Source organism: Diabrotica undecimpunctata, chromosome 1 (assembly GCF_040954645.1).
Source record: "Diabrotica undecimpunctata isolate CICGRU chromosome 1, icDiaUnde3, whole genome shotgun sequence".
Taxonomy (NCBI): domain Eukaryota; kingdom Metazoa; phylum Arthropoda; class Insecta; order Coleoptera; family Chrysomelidae; genus Diabrotica; species Diabrotica undecimpunctata.
The window spans coordinates 140,483,225-140,510,306 of record NC_092803.1 but is presented as its reverse complement, the minus strand read 5'-3'; the positions used below and the strand labels follow the sequence as shown (position 1 = coordinate 140,510,306).

General features: G+C 33.3%; 1 protein-coding gene across 1 annotated transcript in view; it reads left to right on the top strand.

Moving 5' to 3' along the window:
• Positions 1-27,082, top strand: part of nanos (RNA-binding protein nanos) — a 30,688-nt gene extending 3,606 nt beyond the window's left edge. The window contains exons 2-3 of the mRNA XM_072520126.1: positions 14,950-15,140; positions 23,814-27,082. Coding sequence (XP_072376227.1) covers positions 14,950-15,140; positions 23,814-24,074 — 452 coding nt within the window. The 3' untranslated portion in view covers positions 24,075-27,082. The remainder of the gene's footprint in view (positions 1-14,949; positions 15,141-23,813) is intronic.

The following is a 27,082-nucleotide window of genomic DNA, read 5'->3' as shown; positions in this document are numbered from 1 at the left end:
AAAATAATTTGAAATTAAAAATATCGTCATACAACATAATGCGTACATCAAACGGTCCTGGTGATACGCGAGCAGTTCTTGCCAATTGTGCCCAACTATCTGGAGTGTAGACTGGCACGTGTTTACTCTTTTTCTCAATTTTAGGAGTCACACTCCATTTCAGTGTGACCTGTTTCAAAAAAACGATGGTCGATTACCTCTAACGATCGATGATTAGTAAGAAGTTGCTTACACATACTAGCAAAGACAGTGTTTTTTGCTGGCCACCACATCCGTCTAACATCATACGAACTGTTGTTATTTCAGTATGGGACATAATGAAATTGTATACAAAGGAAGCTATTTTATTGGCTCCTCGTTTTCCTTGTGTCTCGTCCCATAGATAGCAACTAACGTTTTGATTGAGCAAGTTGTCTATTGTCAAATTGTACACTGCCAGCTTTCTTAAGTAAAAAAATTGACCTGCAGACCCTTTCGGGGTGTTGTGGACTGCTTGAAGATCAAAATTGAAGGCTAACACACTGGTATCTTCTTTCGCAACAATTTTATCTTTATTGCGAGCTTCTCTAGCAGCATTTTTTCTATCTAAATGTCTTTTTAACTCCTCCTCGTTTAAAACCTTTTCTTCTTCGCTTAAGTTCTTTTGAGACAAACATTTTTTACATTGGTCCTTCTTTGTAGTCTAATTGTACTCGCAAAATATTTGTCTGTATTTTTCAAAACAAACTGGTTTCAAACTTTGTATAATGCAGCTTTCCTTGTACATTCTATACATCACTGACAAATTTAAAGAAGAATCTACGTACTTTTTGCTACTAGAAGCCCTGCAATAATGGGATTCAACGGACGGGAAAGAAAGAATGTGTTTCCGTATGAAACCTTTAGCTGTATCGGATATTTTGTTAGATGGTAGCTTTCCGCGTTTATCGTCGTTCAAAAAACCACGTGAAGAGAAGAGCTTTAAACAACTACGCATTAAGGCATCTGTTACATTTACTCTACATACCTTGTGTTTCGTACCATTCACTGTTAAAAAATATTTGCAAGTAAAAGCTCTACGAGAGTTTTCGATATTTCGTGTAGTTCGTTTTTTTTATCTGTTCTATGTGGCTGCTTAAAAATTATCGCTGGTGGTCAATACTTTGTAAATTACGAAACTCCGTATAAATTTGCAGGCGGCATTCTTCATTAATAAGATCAGTGCATTTGTGTTTTGCTTTGCCGAAGCAAGGGGTAGGCAAAAGGGGCCGTGCAGGTTTCTCAACTCCTCTATGTCCAATGTACGATTCCGAATGTTTCTTTTTCCAAAGCATCTCGTTTCGTTGCCTTTTTTTTAAACTCTCTTGTCATTCGTTTCTTTAGTATCGTTGATTTTGGTATTTTCATTGGGTGTACGATTACTGGATTTATTTTCTGGTAAATCTGATGAACTACTTGAATCTGTTTCTGCTTCACTTTCTGATGGCTCATAATTATCAGAAGAAGAACAGGAAATGTCCAGATCGTCAACAACTGATTCGTTTTCTAAAATTATTGGAAGGACTTGGGGGTGCGTAGTAGAAGTGGACGCCTGTGATTCCAACTCAATAGTTTCGTTTTGCAGATCTGGGAATGCAAAAGTTCCATCACTTGACGCATCTGAAATTAAAAATAAAATATAGGTTTATAAGACACTACATAGAAAATGTCTCATTTGCAAATTAGAAAGATGGCAAAGAAAACGATAAATAATAGCAATCTGTTAGTTATGAGTAGAATAACAAGCACAAAAATGGTTAACTAAGCACTTACAAAAGTATATCAACTTTGTAACAAATTAACAGTTTAAGAAAAAACTAAAAGAACACTCATGAAGCACCCCACTATTTTTTTTGGCAGTAAACTAAATATTATTTCTTATTTTAAAAATTTAGGCCAGTTTCCGTGATACCAAATTATCACTACAACTATTGTATTGCCATCGGTCCTTTGTAAATAATAATATACGAAATTTTAAATAAATAACATGTAAAAGTGGTTATAAATTAACTACATTCAAAGATTATGTTGCAATGATACATCATCATCCAGCCTCAAGAGTCCACTGCTGAACATAGGCCTCTTCCTCATGTTTCCAACCCCGTCTATCTTGCGCCGCTCTCATCCAGTTTTTATTGAGTCTTCTTAAATCGTCAGTCCATCTTGTAGGTGGTCGACCGTCGCTTCTCTTGTCTTCCCTTGGCCTCCATTCCAATAACCTCTTTGTCCATCGCCCATCTGTCATTCTGGCTATGTGTCCTGCTCATCTCCATTTTAGTCTGGCTATCTTCTCGATGATGTCAGTCACTCCGGTTCTTCTCCTGATGTCTTCGTTGGTTATTCTGTCTCGCAGAGTTATTCCTAACATGGATCGCTCCATTCTTCTCTGCGTGACTCTCAGTTTGGTAGCTGCTGCTTTTGTTAAGGTAAGTGTTTCTGCTCCGTACGTCAAGACTGGGAGGACGCACTGATCAAATACCTTTCTCTTTAGGCATGTGGGCAGCTACCTTTTAAAAGTTTCTCTCAGTTTTCCAAATGCTGCCCACCCAAGGCCGATTCTTCTCTTCAGTCCATGAGTCCGGTTATCCCTGCCAATCATAATTTCATGTCCCAGGTATTTATATCTATCTACGAGTTCTATTTCTTTCCCACCAATACTGATGTTCTGGTTGGGTACCAAATTGGTCATGATTTTTGTTTTTGAGATATTTATATTTAAACCTACACTTTCTGTAGCCACAACGAGTTCCTGTACCATCTCTCTTGCCATACCTAGATCTTCAGCTATTATAAGTATATCATCGGCGAAACGTAAGTTGTTTAGATATTCTCCATCTATTTTTATTCCCTTTGTCATTCAATCCAAACTCTTAAAAGCATGTTCTAGCACCGTATTAAAAAGTTTAGGTGACATTGGGTCTCCTTGTCTAACCCCCCGTTCTATTTTTATGCGATTACTGTTAGTATGTAATCTGACAGTGGTTGTTGCCTGCAGGTATATTTTGTATAATAATTTAGTATATCTATAATCTAGCCTGCATTCTTTAAGCGCCTGTAATATTTTGCTTAGCTCAACTGTGTCAAAGGCTTTGTGAACATCGATAAAGATTAGAACTAGCGGTTTATTGTATTCCACTGCTTTCTCTATTAGGGTTTTTATACTTTGTAGATGGTCATTTGTTCCGTAACTTTTTCGGAATCCTGCCTGTTCCCTTGGTTGATAATTTTTCTTTCCATTTGATAATCTTTCCATTCTCTTAACTAGTATTCGCGTAAACAATCTATATATATGGCTGAGGAGGCTAATCGGTCTGTAATTCTCTAAATTTGCTTTGTCTCCTGCTTTGTGTAATAAAATCATAGTAGCGTTGTTCCAGTCTGTTGGAATATTGGCGCTGTGAAGGCAGATATTGAAAAGTTGTTTAATTTTTTCAAGTAATACATCCCCTCCAATTTTTAGTGCTTCTGATACTATTCCATCTTCACCCGGGGTTCGATTATTTTTTATTTTCTTCAGGGCTTCTTTGATTTCTGATTTTGTTATATCGGGCATTAAATCTGATCCTTGGTTTAATACCCCAGTTTTTAGTGTAATTGGAGGTTCCGTATTGTTATCTTTTTTTCTTGATCTATATAACTCTGTGTAGAACTTTTCGACTATTCTTAATATTTCATCTCTGTTCGTTGTTTCTTCTCCAGTGCTGTTTCTCAGTTTGTTAATTTCTGATACATACCTACGGATAAGTGAAAAAAACCTAACCGCGTAAAAACAAAAAACGATAAAATAGGTAGAGCAATTCTGCCTCATTCTTCAAATTGAAGATTCACGTGTACTAAAATAATAATAAAGGGATTATCACTTACTTTTCAAATACAACATTCGACTCCGTTTCATTATTTCTTTTGTGCGAGATCGCATCTTGTAATCCAAACAGTATCACGAATGTAATAAAATTAAACTGTTAAAAACACGAATGTGACACATTCACTATTTCAGACTTAACAATGCAATACGGAAAACACCATTGTGGTACATAAGTAACTTGGGTATTGAAGTAAATGAAAAACATCCACTATCGCGGAACAAACATTGAACACTGGGAAGAGCATAGATTACCGAATACATTCGTGTATTTTGCATTGACAACTTTGAAAGTTAACAGGTTTGCCAATGTGGGTACGCGAATGCGAAAATACCTAAATATGCACATTCGTGTCTTTAACATTGCAGCGACGATATATTCTATACCGTATTCTGGAAGATATTTATGTTTTGGATAGCTAAACTCAACGATTATGTAAATTTAAAACCACCACTTTTTTATTTGAATCTTTGTGCCTTTTAGGTCTTTCAAGAGGCAAAACTTAGTGTACTTATAGGTGAACCAAAATACTTTAACACTCGGTATTCTATACTGTATAATGAAATATATTTAAATTATCTTTCATTGCATTCATAATTTCATTAGGGGTTATTGACGTCTAGAATGCTAAAAAATTGACATTTTCAACAATTTCTTTGTATCCTATCTATTACATATGGCAATCAAATTTTTTTATGAAGAAATTTTTTTTCTTTTTTTCCCATTGTTCCTGTATTTTAAAGACGGCCGTCGAGAAGCGTTTTAAAAAAGAAGAGCTCTTACGTGTTAGACTGCCAGAAAAATTTAAAATTTCAAAAAAAAAACCATATGATGGACATTTGAAATAATTGTTCAAAAACGGACCTTTCAAGACGGATTCATCCAATATGCACAAAAAAAGTTAAAGAAAGAAGCTGCAGGCTTATACAAGCCTATAGTGTATTTTTATGTATGAGAGAGTAATAAAACAATAAATTATGTATGCAAATCCCTAAACTGTTGATACGGGTGACTCAATGAAAAACAGATATTTGTCAACAAGTTTACAGAAGTATATAGGAAAACAATTTTAAATTGAGTATGACCACCAGGTATAAAGGTTGGAGCAGAATAGAATATAATAGTTGTGAGGTTTACTAATCCCTAAATAAGGTTGCCAGTGTCGGAGAGATGGAGGTTAACAGGTACTAATGAATTTGCAAGAAATGTAAGATGTTTATTTTATTGGTTATATATAACCAATAAAAGTTTAATAAGTACCTACCTATTTGCAAAATAAAGTTTAATTCTTTAGATAAAATAAAACGTTTTATTTTATCTGAAATGAGTGCATTCCACGAAGTAAGGGTTTCAACAATCAAACATTTAATTCTTTAATTCCAGGAATCTACGACAGTAATTGACTAGATAATTACCTTCTAAACTTATTCCACAGAAAATGTGATAGTGGGTTTTTCCATTTTGTATATAGGAAGGTCCAAGTGGCGTATTCAAAATTCTTAACAGTTCACTAAAAGTAGGTACTTCAGTTGCAAGGTGCAGTTTATTGTGTATACTAGTGTTATGGAAAATTTGGAAGTGCCGTGTAAACGCCGAAAAATTGGTCCTCTAACAGTTAATGAAAAAATATTAATATTTAATTGTTTTAAATCATTTACAGACAAACGTTTATGTAAAAGTGTTGATGAGACCGTTGAGTTAGTTAACAGTACACTTGGTGTTGGGAAATCTACGATTTACAGAGTTATTAAAGAAGAGAAATGTGGTAGTTTTCAAATGCCACGTAATGCTCCAGGGAAACCAAAATTTCAAATAGAATATCATTTTAAAGAAGGACTTCGACGGAAAGTGCATGAATTCTTCTTTAGACAAGAATTTCCAACATTGGATAAAGTTCTTGTCTCAGTTCGAGATGATAAGGATTACCCAGAAATGAGTCGAAGTACGTTATGGAAACTTTTAAAAGAAATAGGCTTCCGCTGGAAAAAGAATCCCAGAAAGTCTATTTTATTAGAAAGAAGCGATATTGTCATATGGAGAAGACATTTTCTAAGAACCATAAAGGAAATGAGAAACCAAAAAAGAAAAATATTTTATCTTGATGAAACATGGATCAACGAGGGTCATACACCAAATAAATTTTGGCAGGATGAAACTGTTACAAGTCAAAGGGAAGACTTTTGTTAATAACTTATCTACTGGTTTAAACCCACCATCAGGAAAGGGACGCAGGCTGATAATAGTACACATTGGCAGTTCAGACGGTTTTGTTGAAGGTGGTTTATTAACTTTTGAATCAACTCGTACCGGTGACTACCATGAAGACATGAACGCTGATGTCTTTCAAGAATGGTTCGAACAAATGATAGATCTTCTTCCTAAGAACTGTGTAATAGTAATGGATAATGCAAGTTATCACTCCAGACTTATAGAAGGACTGCCCACAACCAAGTGGTTAAAAAAAGACTTGCAGAATTGGCTGAGTTCAAAAAATATTACGTACCATCCCGGATCTATAAGAAAGGAACTTTATTCGTTGTGTGCCCTTCATAAGAAAAAATTTAAAAAATACGAAATTGATGAAATTGCCAAAAATCGTGGAATGACAGTACTTAGATCCCCACCATATCATTGTGAATTAAACCCGATTGAACTGGTATAGGCACAGATAAAGAGTGAAGTTTCAAAAAAAAACCCACTTTTAAAATTCATGATGTTAAACAGTTGTTTTTGGAGGCCGTAAATAATGTAAAACCTGAAAACTGGGAAAAGGCAGTAAATCACACTATTAAAGAAGAGGAAAAAATGTGGAAGTGGACAATATTACTGATAAAATGATCGAGCCAGTTATTATAAATCTTGGTTCTGAAAGTTCATCTTCTGAATCTGATTTGGATTTGTAACACGTAGCTGTAAGTTTTATATTAATATTTTTATTCATCTATTTAACATACCTTAGACGGTTTTAAAAACTCTTTTTCTCTTTTGTAATTTTTAAAAATTAAAAAAAATGTGAATTTTTTAAAACCCTTTTTAATGTAGGCCAGTCAGTTCTAATATAGTGTGTGATAAAAGAGGTCACTTTTGTTTACATACACATAACACTTTATAACACTGAAATAATTCATTTATTTTTTACAATTATTCAAAGTAATTTTTCAATTAATCTTGAGCACGCCCATGGAGTGGTCGGAGCTACCAGTTAAAATTATGCTAATTACTCTCTCGTTCATAAAAATAAACTATAGAAGAGTTAGATGTTTGGCAGACAACCAAGTTAATCCACTACTAAGTGTAGAAGAGAGACTAGACACTTGAAAGAAATATGTGGAAGTAACATTTGCAGATGAAAGGCAGATTGCCATTGAAGACATAGAATGCCAAACAGAATCCAACATAACTTTATCATGACCTTAATTTGCATTTTTGTTTCTTTAAAAATTTGTTTTTGCCGGAAATGCGTAAATAAGCTAGCATAACTACAAATTGCAAAAAGAAAAAAATCAGTAAAGTAACACAATAAAATGCATCTGGGTCAACACTAATACCGTGTAGGCCCTCCTCTACGTCTTATGACTGCATTTATGCGTCGAAGCATGCTTGATATCCAATGTTCAACAAAAACTTGCGGAATATTCTCCCATTCTTCAATAACGGCCTCAATGAGTTGGTTGTGATTGGCAATAGGGAGTCTAGGACTGCGAATCTTTTTTTTTGAGATAGTCCCATAGATGCCCTATAGGCTTCATGTCCGGACTGTTAGGTGGCCACTCTAATAATCGAATATCATCATCATTTAGATAGCCAATAACATGAATAAAAAATTAGGTCCAAGAAACGGAGCAAAAGGCATTACATGTTCGACAATAATGTTGTCTAAGTAATAATGGGCATTCATAGACCTCGTACGTATGGAGATCAACTCCGTACGAGCTTCAAACAAATTCCTCCCTAAAACATTTTAGAGCCACCACCAAAAGGTACTTTAGGAGAGATATTCCAGCTGGAAAACCTTTCTCCTTCAATTTTGATGCAATCTTGCAAAATTCAATCTCCGATCCCTGTGTTCTCTGGTAAGCAAGGGTTTTTTGGCCGGTTTCCTGTTGCTCAATTCTGCTTCATGTAAACGTCTTCTAACTGCTCGAGACGATATCGCGACATTTCGAACATCTGCTAGTTAATTTTTTAGCAAATTGCTGGTGACTCCCCTGTCTCTGAGAGCACGTTGTCTCAAAAAAACGATCATCAATTTGATTAGTGCAACGTTTTCGCCCTTGCCCTGGTCTTCGATGGTACGACCCTATTTCAATATATCACCTCACCTTGTGACTGATGCTGGAATGATGTCTTCCTAACACACCTGCAACGTATCGCATTGAATATCCTTCATCTAAGAGAGTCGATGCTCGCACTGCCTCCTCCATTAACAAATTTCTTTGGCGGTTCATTTTTTTATTTGATTTTTATGCAAATGAACTTTCAAACATGCATGTGATAACAAATGCACTTTTTATGAAAAAAACTCACTTTTAGTCTAAAACGAAGTTTAATTCAAATTATTTTTAAAACAAGACTATTATTAGCTTACATAACAACTGTCACTGTCAAACAAGGTCCATAGGCAACTTGTCGTACAGTAAATTATCAATAAATAAAGATTATTGAGAAAAATATGAGTGGTGCGTTAATTTTGTCCAGGAGTTTAGTTGATACAAATTTTATTTAAAATTGATTTCGCTTGCGTAACTGACAATCAAAATTATAATAAACATTTTTATTTAAAATTGTCTTAACTACATTTATTATTTGAAACATTTTTTTCTAGGGCATATAGATTCTTGTTACATCGATTTTTTCCGTTTTCTCACCTACGAGGGGGGATTTTAGGCGGAAGCCAAGGGATAAAGTGGTAAACTTTTTTGCATATTGTTTGGGATACCAAAATTGACATTATCTGCAAATTGTAGCTTGTTCGTATGATTTTTAGAGGTTCAGTGGCATTTTCGTCCCTGACGACTGGAGGAGAAATATAATTCTCTTGTGTAAATCTGGCCATGTTTGGGATAATCACAATCAAACAGGCAGGCAACTTAATTAAATGAATCTTAATCGTATTCGTCAGCTATTTTACCTTTTAAATTTAAAAAGTATTGCTGGTGTCTGTTGGTTTTAAATTTCTTCCTATTCTAGCTAGCGTTCTCATCGTACAATATCCTAGATATTACAGAGATCTCTTATTTCGTTATTTGTTATTCTATCTCTGACTTAGGTGAGGAAATAAAGCACTAAAAAGCACTAAACCTACCAATTGTCTGCATAAACATAAATCGCTGTGTAACTTTTTGCATTCGATTCGGAAAGATTCAGGAAGTTTGTGAACAAAATTTATGGTAGTAAAATGAAAATTGAATTTTGTACATAAGAAACATGCATCTCCAAAGTACATAGAAAATGAAAAATTTGCAACTCAAAAAACATCGACAGGTATGAGTTAAATTTTGTTGAGCTGCATGGTATCCAGGATGGATCTCGTCTTCTGGATTATGTTAGTTTCATTCTAAATCAGTCGAGTCATTACTCGGGAGTTTCAGCAGTTTTCGGGGTCGAGAGTTTTCGGGAGTTTTCGAGGTCGCTGAACACCAATATTTGATAAATGATCTTAGAATATCTCATGCTATTTTATATAAAACTTCTAAAAATTATCCAAAACATTATTTTTTAAATTAATCGCTTTTAAGCAATTGATAGCACTGATTAAGTGCCAGGTGATACATATTATAATCTCACCTGTGCACTTATATTTTTTCTCTCATTCGTACTAGTATACAGATATCCTCCAAGTAACATAGTTAAAGTGCGTTTTTTCTCATCCTTCTATTTCTAATTATTATAAAAACCATTGGTTTTTTTATACAAAATGTGAATGTAGAAAGAATGGCTTGGTTTACAATTTGGTACGTAAAAATTGTGCTGGCTGAAAATTGCATGAATATGGAGAATTGTGAAGAAACTCAATTATACAGAAGAAGATGAGGAAGAAATAAATTTGAATGATAAGATTATTTGTTAATTTTTTTTTGTATTTATATTCAAGAAATCACACAATTAACTCTTATTTGATACCCCTTTCATAAAAACCTTAAATAACAAATTAACAAAAAAACTTCAAGAGACGAGATGTACACTGGGCACCTGCTACCTTAGAGATCATCGCCGTCGTAATGTTCCTGTTCAGCAACCCCAAACACCCGCGAATAATGACTTGTGACTGATTTCGAAAAAAAAAAAAAAAAATAACATAAAACCACACTGGATTCCAGGTAGCTATCTTCCAGTGATCGCTGTCATAATATTCGTGTTCATCGACCTCGAAAACCCCAAAGTAATGACTTTTGACTGATTTCAAGTAAAAATATATAACATAAAACTTCAGAAGATAAGGTTCAGCCTGGGCACCAGGTAGGTTGAGGATCATCGCCTTTATAATATTCGTGTTCAGCACCCCGAAAACCTCCAAGTAACGACTTTAAATTGATTTCGAACGAAAATAACATAACTCGTTTGGGCTTCATTGTTAGCACTAGAGATTTGTCTGAGATGTTGATAGTTTCATGCAGTGTCTCCGCCGCTGCTTTGAATATTTATAGCAAACATTTGGCGGATTCCTCGAGTGGATTAATATCTATTTCCGATGTTAGTTAATTTTTGACTTTAATTTAATTTTTTTTTGTATAGTTTTAATTATGGGTACCACTCTGCCCAATTGTTTATTTAAAGCGAAGCTTTTATACTGGCGTTGTATTACTTTTTTTCTCTCTAGTAAAATGCTGAGGCGAGTGTCACGAAACTAGCGTCACGAGAATGCGTCACCAGTAGCGTCACGAAATAACGGGTCTTCAAATCGATTCACTACTCTCGATCAATTCGTTTCTAGTCATCATAATATTTATTCTAAGCAGGTTTAAATTAAATACTGCATGATTGCATGAAAATTGTCATAACGATTGTCAAAATTTAAAAGTCATAAATGTCAACAATCACAATCAATAACAATTTTGAATCATCTGTTTAATGTTTTATGACACTTCTCGTTTTGAAATAATTTTATATAAATGTAATTTATATTATATTATAAATGTAATTTATATTTGTATTATAAATGTAATTTATATAAAATTATTCACTCTGTCAGAAGTAAACAACGTTTGCTTTGTTAATACGTTAGCAGGTGGCATTATGAATTATATAAACAGCGATGAAAGCTGTGACAGGAGCAGCACAAAATTTGTTTATGTGATATAATCTAATAATATTCCATGTTATTTATACTGAAGGTTAGGTAATAGTGAGGCTTTGGTTTATATATACTGTTTTATTCATTATTTTTAATACAACTAATTAATTAATCACTAATGTTTATATTTTGAGAACGATTTCCGAAGTGGAAATTGAAACGTCAATAAACGTACTTTAACCTTTAATTGTGACTTATTCCCATTTAAATAGTAATTACAACTAATTAATTCAAAACATTTTTTAAAAATGAGTGATTCTAAAGAAGAAACACTTTCAATTTGGAATGCTGTTAAATATATTGTTAAACATGCGAATAAAAAGTGTAAATCCTCTTCACTCTCTATCGTTATCATCAATAGTACTACAGTTCTGTAGTAGACCTTCGATCTTCCTAAATCTATTTCGCCAGTCAATTCTATACATTACCAACATATGCCAAATTATTGCACCTACTTTTCCGGCATTGTGGTCTGCACCATCCTTCAATCTAAGTTTTGGCCACCCTCTCCATCTACTTCCCCCAGACTGTGACATAAGGATACTATGTCTTTACCATCAAGTATCTGTTTGTATTTGTGGTACATCTCATACTTGTACCTCCTCCTTAAATATCGTTTTCACAGATGTCGCCGAATATTTCTGAGCATCATCATTGGCGCTATAACTCTTCGTGAGCGCTGGCCTGTCTCAAAACATTCTTCCATATTTTTATGTCGAGTCTCTGTCTTCTTCATTCCCTTAATACAATCTCCCTTAAACCGTCCTATACATCGTCCAGATACCTGAGTAAGTCATCTCCTTCTTCCTTCGACCGGCCTATTTAGCATGGTTATTTTAGAAGGCCTATTGAGCCTTCTGTTGAAGCTGTTTTTTAAAAGTCATCGACAAAAGAATTTACTAGAAACGCGAGGAACGCGTTTGGTACGAGGGAAGCTTTATTTAGCGTGCAGGTATTGTTTCAGAAATGTAGAGATGTCAGCTGTGATGTTTCTGCATGAGGGAAGAGGACAGGGATTGACGGAAGAGACCTAAAAATAATACCTAACCTGTATTGAAATAAATCAGCGGTGCTCCCAATAGATGGAGAATATAGAGATCAGGTGAAAATCTTAGGGGAGTGAGACAGGGGTGCATAGTTTCACCACTGATATTCAATCTGTACTCGGAGCACATTTTTAAAGAGGCTCTAAAAGATATTGATGAAGGCATTTCAATAAATGTAGTCAAGCTCAATAACCTGCGGTATGCAGATGGTAGAATAGTGTTTTCCAATACTATAGAAGTGCTGCAAAACTTAATGAACAAAATAACGGAAACAAGTAGAACATATGGACTTTATACAAACACCAACAAAACCAAGCTAATGATCATCAGCAAGGAAAACATAACTGAAGCAAATCTCTATGTGAACCGAATGAGAATTAAACGTGTCTCACAGTACAACTACTTGGGAACTATAATCAATGAGTCGTGGGACAATACCCAAGAGATTAAATGTCGCATCGGAAAGGCAAAATGTGTATTCTTGACTATGAGTTCTGTGTTCAAGAGCCATGACCTCACCCTAGAAATAAAAATGAGGCTCCTTAAATGGTACGTGTACTCAGTGCTTCTGTACGGAGTATATTGAAGGCGGAAACTCTATCAAAACTTCACGCTTTGGAACTAAGGTTATAAAGAAGGATCCTGAAGATACCATGGACAGACAAGGTCACCAATGAAGAAGTACTGCGGAGAATGAACACAACCGTGGATTTGCTCAACATTGTGAAGGGCCGTAAGCTGCAGTACTTGGGACATATAATGAGAAATTAAGGAGATATGAGCTACTCCAATGCATTTTGCAAGGTAAAATTGAAGGAAAAAGGGGCCCAGGACGAAGAAGAATATCCTGGCTTGCTAACCTGAGAGCATGGTATAGAAAGACCTCAACACAGCTATTTCGTATAGCAACCAACAAAGTCATCATAGCCAGAATGATGGCCAACGTTCGGAACGGACAGGCACCCTAAGAAGAAGAATTTTAGAAGGAGTACTTTCATCCATCCATATAACGTGGCCAACCCATGGTTTATTTTAATGGTTTTCACAATATCAGCATCACCAAAGAATCTATAGAAATATCGAAATTATATCGCCTTATCCACAGATCCTGTTCGTTAACTCCGCCAAACTCTTTATCTCGGGTCGTCATTGCCCATGTTTCCAAACCTTAAGTGAGCACTGAGCGTATTATTGTTTTATAAAGTTTGCACTTTGTAGCTTTTGACATATTTCTTTCTCTACGTTGAGGGCCTAGGCCAAAATAACAGCGGTTAGCCACGCATATTCTTTTTCTTGTTTCTTTGGATGTGTTTTTTTGCAATCAACTAGTGACTCTAAGTAGCAAAACTTTTTCACCGTTTCTATAGTTTCGTGTTGCACCTATAAGTTATTCTGTTGCATTTTTGATATAGTGCTTGCTTATATATAGTGAATACTGCGTTTTCTCGATGTTTATTCATTTATCACTATAACACAACCACAGAAGTCTGAAAGTTTTATTGAGTTAGAGACGGCTAACAAGATCTTGACTATCTACTAGTTCTAACATTTTTCTGTTTATATAGTTATGGTGTCGCTTTTCGTGATCATTGACAATCTTCTTTATTTCTTCTTCAACTGTTATTATATGGAGATCCCGATGTGGGGGATATACTTTGTTGCGGATATACGACGGAGCGTTGACTATGTTCCTTAGTATTCGTTTTTGGACTCTTTGAAAACAAGTACATTACTTTCACTAGTACAAGCCCATATTTGTAGACATAGGACCATGCTGGTTTAAGCATTTGTTTGTAAACTAATACCTTGTTTTTAATTTTAAATTAAGAGCTTAACATCCAATATAACTTCGTGTATTTCAGTTTCAGTTGTTCAGTTTTCTTTCTGATATGTTACTGCCATTTTAATTTGCTATCCAAATGTATCCCTAAATTAACTGTTTTCTTGTACGGTACAATTTTATTCTTTAGTCTAACTGCGTGATTATTAATTTTTTTTTGAAACTGAAATCGATATGGGCAGATTTCTTTCCTTAATTTTTATGCGATATTCTTTATTCTAAGTGCTTATATTGTTTACTGTATTTTGGAGGTGTCTAGTTGTTTCTTCTATTTCGCTTATTCTAATTGGCTTTATATTATATTGTTGCTGATCATTTTTTAGAATGTTAAAATTTTAAACAGATTCACTTTATGGCAACGTAAAACTCCCAACAGGGGTTGCTGGACCTGGGACATCGTCTTTATATGGACTTAAGTTAGCAACTTAGTTAAGCAACTTAAATCTCCTATAAAATTAATATAAGATAATACATTAATAATTATCGCTTGCAATATAATTTGTTTATACTGATAATCTAATGTCGACTCGGTGGGCTTATATAAACAGATCATATGTTCTAGAAATAACCAGCTGAGGGAGGTAGGCCGAATTTTGGGTGATAACACGAAATTCCAGAAAGTTACCGCGACTAGAACATCGATATAACCGGTGCGTGAAACACAGGATCGCAATTAGAGGCATGTAATACAACAATATTGAACAGAGTGGAATATCAAATAAATTAGTGGCTTATATCTTAGATCATTCTTTAATATATCGTCACTGGCAGTATTAATATTATCTTACAATACGGAATATAATACTAGAGATATATTTATTTCGTTTTTATTGTCAAAAAAACGTTGCTCATTTGAGTCAGCATTTTAATAATAGTTTTTACTTCTAGTTGCTAAATACCAGAATAACTCAAACGCTTATAAAAGTGAAGTGGGACCAATTTGTAAAGTAATGCAACCTTCAACTGCCTTCACATCAATCAACGTAGTTCAACCTTCACTAAAATATTTGTTTGATGAAATTAGCGGTCCCACCGATGAGACCGACAAATATTACGAAAAATTTAACTTGGCTGAAAACGTAAGTAATATGTTCTTATACAAATATAATAAAAACTAACAGGTTTCTTGGGTTTATAGCTTTGCAAAAACTTTCCATTTTACGCGGTTCGTAGTCTTTACCTTTAATCTCTTTAACCTCTTTAAAGGCTTTAACCTCTTCTCTTCCATCTTGGTTTCTATCAGATTTTTTGTCTTCCTTCTTCATATATAATACACGTAGAGTACTTGAGGATGGAGATCGATAATGCACTATGTAATTGTGAATGAAAACTAATCAAGTATACTGCGGAAGTCACATATATTCCGACCTCTATCTAATAGTTAGAACAATTCGAATACTGGGTCGATGGAAGACGATAAAGAATTTAATATCATTCGAAGAAGACAAAATAAGAGATATCTATCAAAGACACTTAAATCCATATCTAGAACAACAATCTACGAATCCAGATATGAATGACGAATGGGGGAATTTGAGAAAAATATTGCAAAAGTATTTGGTACCAGAAACAACCAACCTGTTGTGATCAACAACCAGGAAATTAAGAGAGTGGTGGAATTTATTTATCTGGGCAGCATCTTCTTCTTCTTCAAGTGCCATCTCCCTGGCGGAGGTCGGCAATCATCATAGCTATTCAGACTTTTGAGACGGCTGCTCTGAAAAGTTCATTTAATGTACATCCGTACCAATCTCTCAGGTTGCGCAACCATGACATTCTACGCCTCCCTATGCTTCTCTTTCCTTGGATCTTTCTTGGGCAGCATAAAGGCTCGTAATGCCTACAATATGCTTAATGACATATAAAACACAATAAAATACCGGAAGAATGGAGAACACTAATTCTACTATTCAAAAAAGGAGATAAAAACAGTCAGAAAACTACAAAAGTATAAACTTGTTAAATACTACGCTCAAACTTACAATTAAAATTTTACAAGTTCTTATAAATCAGAGGATAAGTTTAGCAGATGTACAACAGGGTTTTCGTAGTGGAAGATCGTATACAGATGCAATATTCGTTATAAAGCAAATTACTGAGAAATCACTAGAGTATAATAGACCGGCATTTCTGTGTCTGATTGACCTCAAGAAAGCATTTGACAGAGTAAGACTCTAAGATGTAATCCATCTTCTGTATAATAGAGAAATTCTTCTAAATATTATAAAAACTATCGATAACATCTACCAAAACAACAAAATGGAAGTCAGAATAGATAGACAACTTACAAAACCTATAGAAATAGGCAGTGGAATAAGACAAGGGGATTCATTGAGCCACATCCTCTTTAATTTGATCATGGATGAAATCATCAAAAAGTACAAAAAGAATGAAGGAGACCCGTGTCGTCAAAATAGCAGAGATGTCACCAATCGGCAGAAGAAGTATCGGACGACCGCGCAAAAGATGGAGTGACAACCTTCCATAGAGGTATTCATCCGCCGATGCCGATGAACAAGCAGAATTGCTTATAAGGAAGAAGAAGAAGAAATCGAAATTAACAATCTTCAACACAAATATAAAACCTATATTACTATATGGCTGTGAAACGTGGAAGATATCATCATCCATAAGTCACTAATTACAAGTTTTCATCGATAACTTGTTACAAAGAATCCTTCTTATATTTTGGTCTAATCGAATCTCGAATGAAAATTTATGGAACCAAACTAACCAGGAAAATAAGAAAGTGTCATAAAGCAAATAAGGCGAAAACAATAGAGATGGCTGGGCTACACACTCCGTAGTCCACCAGATGACATTGCCAGGACGAAAAGTAGGCAGTCCTAAACAAACTTGGTAAAGAACAGTACTGGATGAAGGGAAATACATGGGAAATCTTGGCTTAATATAAAATCACTAGCCAGAAATAGAGTTCGTTGGATGCACTTTGTGCAAGCCCTGTGTGTCCTTGATTATATATATATATATATATATATATATATATATATATATATATATATATATATATATATATATATATATTGAACTTCCACAAGCGTTCCTGATGAGGAGTTGAATAACCCGAAACACGTGTAGAACAATAGTGGAATTCGAATTGCAATGAAAAGCAATCTTCTACTTTCATTTTAACGTCTTTTCTCTACGTAAAGAGCGAAAACGATAGTGTTTTCAAGGGTGGACCGTAGATGCATGTCGGAATAAAAGATTATTCCTAGCGTTGTTCAACAGCCTCCAGTAAGAAGCTTTGAATTTGCGCTACACCTAATTTGCTATCAAAGAGAAAGCTTGATTGAAAAATTGCTCTTGATTAAGAACATCAAGCGCCTCCGTAAGCTTCATATCTTAATTATTTGTAAATTGTTTTTACACTTTATGTTCTAGAATTTTTCCTTTTGAGGCCATTTATATTTTTTAGTGATTTTGTTAAGATCTGTGAGCTCTATAGATATCTGCTAATTATTCTACTTTTAGCCATTGGGTATTTTCTATGTATGTACTCGTATGTATAATAGTCTAGAGCGCAGCTGGGCCACCGTGGCCTTTTTAATTCTGATGGGTCCTACCAAGTTTTTTTATTGTATTTTTTACTGCTGATTACAAACTTCGAGGGTGGATTTCAATCCGAGTGGTCAAACAATTATTATAAAAAATTTAATTGTTTTTAAGGCTCCAGCTCGTGAACTAAGAAAAAAAGAAAGAAATCTAGAATTCGAGATATTGTAAAATTAGTGTAACATGGTTATACTAGATAAGCGTAACTCAGCTTCTACGTATTGGAATGAGCTTTACAAAGTCTCATTTTAAAGCTTAACTTATAGACTTTTTGTTAAATTTGTTAAATTTATTCATCTTTTTTTTTATTTATTTATTTACGCTGTAACCACCAGGGTTATTAGCGACCTAAATATATAATACAGGTAAAGTTATAAAAAATTACAATAATTGATACAGTCCTGAGTCTTTAAGATAACTTATTGTGTTTTTAATGTTCATGTTTTTTCCTAAGGCTTCCTTTATATTATTTGGTATAGTGTGCTTCTTTCTTGCTGCTTCATATGTTTTGCACTGAGTTAGTATATGCTTCACGGTGAGTGTTACTTGACAATTTTCACACATTGGCGGCACAGTTCGCGTAAAGAGGTGTTTATGTGTAAAGTTACTGTGTCCTAGTCGCAAACGTGTTATTCTCACTTGGTTCTGTCTATTCGCTGTGGGTTGGAACCATGGTTTCACTAATTGTTTGATTTCCTTGAGTTTATTTTGTGATGCACTCCACTTATTTTGCCACGCACTTAACACTTTATGTTTTATTTCTGACTTAAAGTCATCTGAAGAAACCTCATTAATAAGAATGGAGTCCTGGCTGAAGGATGCTAAGCGTGCTAGTTCATCTGCTTCTTCATTTCCTTGTATACCTGAATGTGATGGAACAAACATGAAGTCAACAGTGATCTTATTATTATTTAGAATCTCTATTTCTGATTTGATATGTGAGGCAATTGGATTATTGGCATATAAACGTTTGATAGTGTGAAGTGAGCTTAGTGAATCGGTTATTATGAGAGACGGGGACCGTTTTGACTCTTTTATGTGGATAAGTGCAAGTTTCCATTTCTGTTAAGAATGATTGTTTGATCAGGTCTGTTATAGTCTCACGTTTTTTATATATACTAAGGTTAGTATTAATCTTTTTATTCATCTTTATTCGTATAAAGTTATACCCGTTTGAAGCTGTAATTTTCCTTAAAAAATTATAAATTAATTGGTTTATAAGGGTTTTAAGCAAATTTAAGCAATAAACATTTACACTTGAATTAATAATAATGATAGAAGAACTAAAAAGGAACATTTTGAGCTTGGGAGAGTGTTCGTAGGTTTACTTTTAGCCAAGATATCGATATTTTAATTGCGGTCTGAGGCGCAAGATCTGCTCTCAGTGAAATGATACGCGCGCGAACCGCTCGATACAAATTATAATTATTATATAAAGTTATTATTATATATCTTCATTTTTAAAGATCCTAATACAATTTTCTTATATAATTCTTATAATTAAATCATCAAAACGTAAAAAGTAGATCACTTTCATTCTATTTACTTTTTACTTCCAAGTTTTTGAACTACACGAAAAAAAAACGCGAAATACTACGATTTCAGAAATATAACTGATAACTAATAAAGGAAATTGTTCTTATTTACTAATATTATTTTTACAAATATTTTCTTTCATTCATCTACATCAATATATACAGGAAATCTCAGCTTTTTACATTTACATAAGTTTTACTATCTTAACATTTACATGATGGTATTAAGTCTGTGCTTGGAGGATTAAAATTAAAACTTTTTGGGGCTTTAGAGCCTCATTGTCTATGTGATATCCATAATAAAATGGATCATCATCAAGGCACATCAATTATGTGTACACTACATAAAATGCTCGTCATATATGCAATCGGATTGAGTTAGATGTTGGTGGAAAATCTTCAACCAGAGAAACACTTCCATAGTGATATAAATAAAAGCCTAGTTCATCAAAACTTTAACATTTTCCGAGTTGGTCAGAATCTTTACCAAAAATTCTTCTGCTAGTTTAAGATTTTCTTGAATAGACAACTCCGAGAAATCTATAAATCAATTTTGTAAAAATGAAATTAACTAATAAAAACGTATCAATATAAAAAAATGTTTTCTCAAAAAGGACTATATTTTATTATGATGCAAAAAAACCTATTTTAAAATATGAATTATTTTGGATCAATGATTACGTTTCGAGATAGCAGCGAAGATTATTGAAAATTCATAAATTATACCTGTAAATATAAATATTTTTCAGGGTTTGTTTTTAATGCTTTAGCTTTTGTGCTGACTTTACTGATGTAATCTGCACCAGTAAGATGGTGCAAAGGTGGTAGCACTTGACATAGTTCTTCACCATGAAATGAAGCCAAATAATGAATTGGTATATTTCTTATATTTTTACTGGTTCTCGTACGAACGCACAAGGTCTGAAACAAAGTTCTTTATGATTATATATCACATGATAATAATTTAATAACTTTTTCTTTTTATTCTTACCTTTAAACCATTAGCCATAAAAATCTTGAGAAAATATAAGAGTAAAACAATCACATCTGTATCAGATGGTGCAGTGAATATGTTCACAAAATTTTTCATCTTTAGCATGGTCATCCTCAATCATAATTTTTAGAGCAGCCTCTTCGATTTCCATTCGTTGTAATTTTAAATTAATTAAGTGTCTTCTATTCGAAATACCTTGAACTTCATTAGTACTAAAAACTAAATATAAAAATACAGTATTGTGCGAATTAATGGAATCATTGTGGCATTTTTCAATATTCACAGTTGGCAACATTGCCCACACATTTACAACTGACCAAGCATTGAAAATTTTAACCTTACTTTTCTCTGCCTTTTATTTAAGGATATTTTAAGACATTTTCCACTAATCTTGTGTTGTTTTAGACTAAACAGTACTTTGTACTTGTTGTTTCGTTTAATTCCATCATGGATATTACGCCTAGAAGGCGTGAAAAGATTATCAAGATAAGTAAGGATAGTAAGCAAGATTTTGAAGCGTAAACGAGAAACGGGATTAATGGATGTAAAAAGGTTAGGAAAATGCGGAAGAAAGAGAAAACAACACTAGCAGATGAAAGATTTTTACTTCTAAAGAGCAAATTGGGCCCAAGAAAAACAAGTCAAGAGCTCCAACAATATCTAGCAACATCAGGTGTAGTGATTTATGACTCAAATGTTCGAAAAAGACTTTTGGAGAACGGTATAAGGGCAATTCGTCCACAGAAAAAAACAGCTTCCAACTGAACGAATGAAGAAACAAAAGCTATTGTGAGCCAAAAAATATTTTAATTAGAATGTAGATGACTGGAAAAAAGTCCTATTTACAGATGAAACTCACTTTATAGTTCAGGGACAGCGGTCGAAATTCGCCAGGGAGTCTGACAATGAAAACCTTACACCATCTCATATTGCTCAAACCGTAAAAAATTCCGCCAAAAAAATTTTTTGGGAATGTTTTTCATACATATTGGTTGGATCTTTGGTACCAATCGAAGACATGATGAATAGCCAAAATCACAAATCCATGTTGGAACAGCGTTTGGACACAGAACTTCAAAAATGTCAGTCCCAAGGAGGAAAGATTCTTCAACAGGACGCTGCTCCCTGTCACAAGTCAAAGCAAATGATGGAATTTTTCAAAAATAAGAATATTAATATTTTAGATTGGCCCGGTAATTCGCCAGACCTCAACCCCACTGAAAATTTATGGGCCATTTGCAAAGCAAGTAATTTGTATCGAGCGGTTCGCGTGGGTACCTTTTGCTGCGAACCGATCTTGCACCTCAGAGCGCGCTATTAAAATATCGATATCTTGGGCAAAAATAAACCCACGGACATTTTCTAATATCAAAATGTTCCTTTTGAGTTCTTCTATCATTACTGTTAATTTAAATGTAAATGTATATTGCTCAATTTTGCGCAATATACATTTACAATTTATAAAATCCTTATAAACAAATTAATTTACTAATTTTTAAGAAAATTTTAACTTCAAATGGTATAAATTTAATACAAATAAAGATAAAGTAATTTAATAAATTTTAGTTAATAGATTATAAATTAGGCTTTAAAATAAGACTTGTAAAGCTTATTTGCATAAGTAGAAGCCGAGTTACGATCGAAAAAAGCTTCGAAAAATACTTATTTTGCAACTATTTTGCACTCATTTTACAATATCTCGAGTTTTAATTATTGGATTAAAGCTTAGTAAACGCCATTTTCTTTGTTTTTTTTACAAAGAAGAAATTTTATTTGAAAAAAAAATGTTTTTTAGTTTACCAGAAATCTTTTAAACCATTAAATTGTTTATAACAACTGTTTGACCACTTGTATCAAAATCCACCCAAGAAATTCGTAACCAGCAGCCAAAAATACATAAAAAAACTTGGGTGCACCCATCAGAATTAAAAAAAAAAACGGTGGTCCTTAGCTGGCCCTCGATTATATGTTTTTTTGCTCTAATTTAATTGTGAATTCGTCTTACATTTCCAGTATCATACCTATATACAGTACGTTAAGTTTTGGATTAGATATTGCACACTACATAAAGCACTAAAATCGCCAACATTGCCTCGTACGAGGTAATTGTAATTATCCGATCCTCTTCGACACCTAGACAGAAAACGAGAAAATTATTTAGTAACAGTAACATATAACAACTTATGGGATATACATCACCGTCCGTCGATTTTTATTTTCATTATGTATACCCGGTTCATTTCTTATAACATAAACTCGATAAAAATACACTGACGTTTATAAGGCGGTGCAATTATGTCGGTTTATAATAATGTGAACAATTTTTGTAGTGGAATTAAAAATAAATGCGCATTTATTTAAAAAGAGAAAACAAAAAATATACTCTTATTAAAAATAAAAAATTATTCCGAATAAAATATAAAATAATTCTTTGTGCCGTACAGCAATGATTCAAATATATAACCTTCTACGGCTAAACAGTATCCCAATCTGTCATAAAAATTTCTGCGGACAGTTGTAAGACTTTCTGCTGTAATAGATTTGGAGACTTCCCTTATTCGGTTTTCTAATTTATCCAAATTTTGGGCTCTAGCCTCAGGATGATCTTAGATGACGCTTTTTAAATGTCCTCAAAAAAATAAGTCCATGGGTGTAAGATCTGGAGATCGAGCAGGCCACTTAATATCGCCTGTTCTACTAATAAGTCGATTCGGGAAAGTATTTTTTAGTAAGTACTATCTAATTATTCGAGCGTTGTGAACTGAACAGCCGTCTTAATGAAACCAAAAATTGTCCAGATTTACATTATCCAGGAAGATTGAAAATAGCGGGAAGAACATGATTCTGTAACAAATCGAAGAATACTCTACTATTCAAGTTGCCCTCACTAAAAAATGAACCTATTATGTGGTCTCCTAAAATGCCAGTAAAGAGGTTAACTTTGTGAGGACATTGAGTTTGGTAAACGACACTTCTGTGCTGGTTTTACCGTGCCCAATACCTCGTAATTGGAAGGATTGTGTCTCCCTACTATCTAAACAGAAGATTTATCAGTAAATAAAATGTTTTTAATATTTAAAATTATTGTAACCGTGTTTTTTCCATATTTTCGTTACAGTAACATTGCTAACATCTAACTCTCTATAAACGTTTCTACTTGAACGTATTGAATCTACCTCGATTGTTGCACAAATTTGTGTATCCCGGTATTCCGTTTCCTCAACTTCTTCCTGTGACACTTCTTTAGCGTGATATTGTCTGAAATTTTTGAGGCAATAACAACTCTCAAAATTTTTAACAATATTTTAAATTGACTGTACGCAAGGAATTGGTCTCCCCTCAAAAACACAGGAAATAAATCTACACACTGTTGTCCAGAATTACCACCATAAAACCATTTTATTATTTGAACCTCTTTTGCGGGCGTATATACAGACATGTTGTTTACAAAAATAAATTAAAAATCTACGCTGTTGTTGCTTTAAACAACCACTGTATAATGACATGACAAAAAATATTGGCGGCGGGTTAACGAAGGTTCGTGGAAAGTCGACGACATGCAGTGTTGCCATTTATAGTGTGTATATCTAATTTAAAACTTAACTTACTGTATGTAGACAATTCCGTTATTACTTTTTAAATTTCAGAACCAAGAAATTGTGTATTGTGCATTCTGTCTTAAAAATAATGAGCCAACCCACGTTGTTTGCTCACATTACATGAAAGAAAAGAATGGTAAAATTTTATGTCCAATTTTGAAGAAACACGTGTGCGAAATATGTGGCGCAACTGGTGAGTTGGCGCATACTCGCAAGTATTGCCCTGCCAACAAAAATCATGAAAAACGAGGACGAAAAACACGAAAACTAGCAAATGGAAGAGAAGTCAATCATTTCAACCATAAGTAGAATAGTTTTTATTGTACGTATTCTGAGAGCAGTATTGGTCTATATATTTTATTATTATCTGAAGATTGAGATAGGTATCGAAATTTTTATTTTCAATTATTTTTTTTATTTTGACGTTGAATTAAACTGTTAATTAAACGTTGAATTATATCACCAAATTCTTATCTCTCCTTTTTTACTCTAAAATACATAATGCATATTTTAAAATTTTTAACTAAATAAACAAAGTCATTATGCGATTAATTTTTCAAAGAAAGCATAATTTATTTGCTTCGAATATTAGGTAGAGCGTGTCTCACAAACTTTTTTTCACCCTTTTGCTTCCAACTGACAGTATTAGGAATCATTATTAAGTATTAATATAATCAACCTTAAGTATTAGGAATCAAAATAACGTAATAAGTAAAACCAATCCTTAATTCTACTAGCATTAACCCTTACTTGCAGGTGCTTAACGTTTTAAGTACAGTTACACCTGAACTGTATTTAGATGTATTAAATGAAATTATTTCGATATATTGAATAAGCATTTTTTATTAAATGTATATAATTCGTCAAGTATAAACTAAAAGAGACTTCTCGATATTGCATCCATCATAATTTTAACAAAGACGTTAGGAAGTTGACACTTTTCAACCATTTACATTTTTAGATTTTCCTTTCTTTAGTCTCTTTTCTTCTTTAGTCAAGAATTGACACCTAGATCAACAAGTTCGTCTTCGTCGCAAATTTGTTTTCATCCAATGAATCTTTTCGTACATGTGATTTTTCTTTTTGATTTTTTTTTTGGTTTTTGAGATTCTTTTGTCTTTTTTACATTTTCATTTTCGAAAATTACGTTTTTGAATTTTATCTTTGCACTAATGCCGCACTTTTTACTTTGTTATTTTAAAATGTAGTGGTTTGTTCAAATGTAGTGATGGTAAGTTCTTGGCATCTGAAATTTAAAATACTACTATATATTTCATATGGGGTAAATGCGCACTGCGTGAAATTACCCCAGTCCGATTGCGCGGATTTGCCCAAAACGCATAAACGTCTCGAGTCACATGAAGACGAAGACAGCGGAAAGTGATTCTTAGTAGAGATGGGCGTGCACAATTTTTCATAATATGTAATAGTTTACTAGTTACTTTATTGCGCGGATTTACCAACTGCGCGGAATTTCCCCGTTCTCACCTATATTTTGTTACAATATGTTATTGAATATGATTGCTCTGTAATATGAACCATCAAGTCGAGTTAACCAAACTAAATTTTCCAATCAACATCGCTTTAGTAAACGTTAATCTAATTATGTCATTGATTTTATATTTGCCTTATTATTAATTTTGACTTTATTTCGATTATATCAAGTTTAAATATAATTTTTGATTGAATTATCAACATCGTTTTATTATCTGACAATGAAAAAACCAACAGTTTTTTGCTATTGCTCTCAGAATATTTTTTTGCATCTGTTTTTACTATTTTAATGTTTATTATTTTTAATATTTGCCTTTAATCTGCGGGTGGGCGAGCACTTCGGAAATAAGAGACCGGTTGCGGGTCTGAAAATTGCTGCTCTCGGCTTCTTTAATATTTTTGATCCTATTGTTTAAGCTTTTAGTCATTTAATTTGTCATAAAATAAAAAGTATATAGATTTTCACTAATACTCATAAAACGTACAATATAGCACATGGCAATCTTTATGTTCTGACATGATATGAGGATCATTATTCATATACAGTATCAGCTCATTGTTTTATTTGGTTATAGTATATTATCATCAGTATGTTTTTTTAATAGTGTCAATTTCACTTTTGATGAACAGAGAAGATAATCAAATTGCTCACTTGCTATTTAGGAGAACGTGTTATTACGAAATCTTTTTAGAATGCAGATAGTGTTTGTTGGATAGTCCCGACTTCTGCGAAAGAAATTGTTGAATTTTTTTATTTTAATCTTATAAGCATTGCCACTTTCTTATCCCACAAATATTTGCGTGTTTATAATCAAATCTCAATGTGCCTGCGATGAATAGAAAATGTTTGTAGCTCATAATAGCTAGGACAACTTTAATGCCAGATCTATCTCTTTTCCAAATCTATCTACCTTTCGAATAGTGCCTTTTATTTCTATGTATATATATATATATATATATATATATATATATATATATATATATATATCCTCTAAAATAACAGCTGAACTGGTAGACGAAAAAAGGGGTTGAGGTTAATTGGGTATACAGCTGATTAAAAGCCAAGTGTACTCTGTTCAACAGTTCATAACTGTCGAACAGAGTACACTTGGCTTTCAATTAGCTGTATACCCAATTAGCTGTATACCCAATTGTGACTGTAAAACCCCAAAAGGGTTTTATACGACTTACTTATTTTATCATTGCCTATAAATAATCTTCCAAATTTTCGTAAACCAGCTCCTCGTCTAAAATATCTTACTTCTAAAAAGGTAAAGCCATTATTTCCTGTAATGTGCTCCTCATTCAATAAGACACTGTCCCTCTCCAAAATCTCGTCTATGTCTTCAATACATATCAAATTATTCATAATTCCTTGTAATTGTTCTGGAGTAAACATTTATATTTTTAAATACATATGTATATAAAATAAAATTCAGCTGTACTTTGTGAGTTGGGATCATAGCAATTCTATATATAAATATTCATATAATGAACGATAACACTACCAAGTAAAATTTAACTTTGTTGAAATATACATATATTATAATATAAAGATTGGTGTTATTTTGTAAGTTTTAAGAGCAGACGCCCTACTACAATTATTGTCGCGCAACTTTAAAATTTTAACATTGAAGATAATGAACCCTGTAGCTAATTTCAGCTACGCGCCCACCCGAAGGTTAAAAATTAGCTTTTCAGAATTGTTTATTGACTTTTTAAATGTTGCACTTTCGGTAGTTTTTCTGTAGTTATTTTTAGTTTTGACTTTTGTAAGCTTTGTACTTTCTTTATAATGCAATAAAATTTTTAAATTAAGAAAA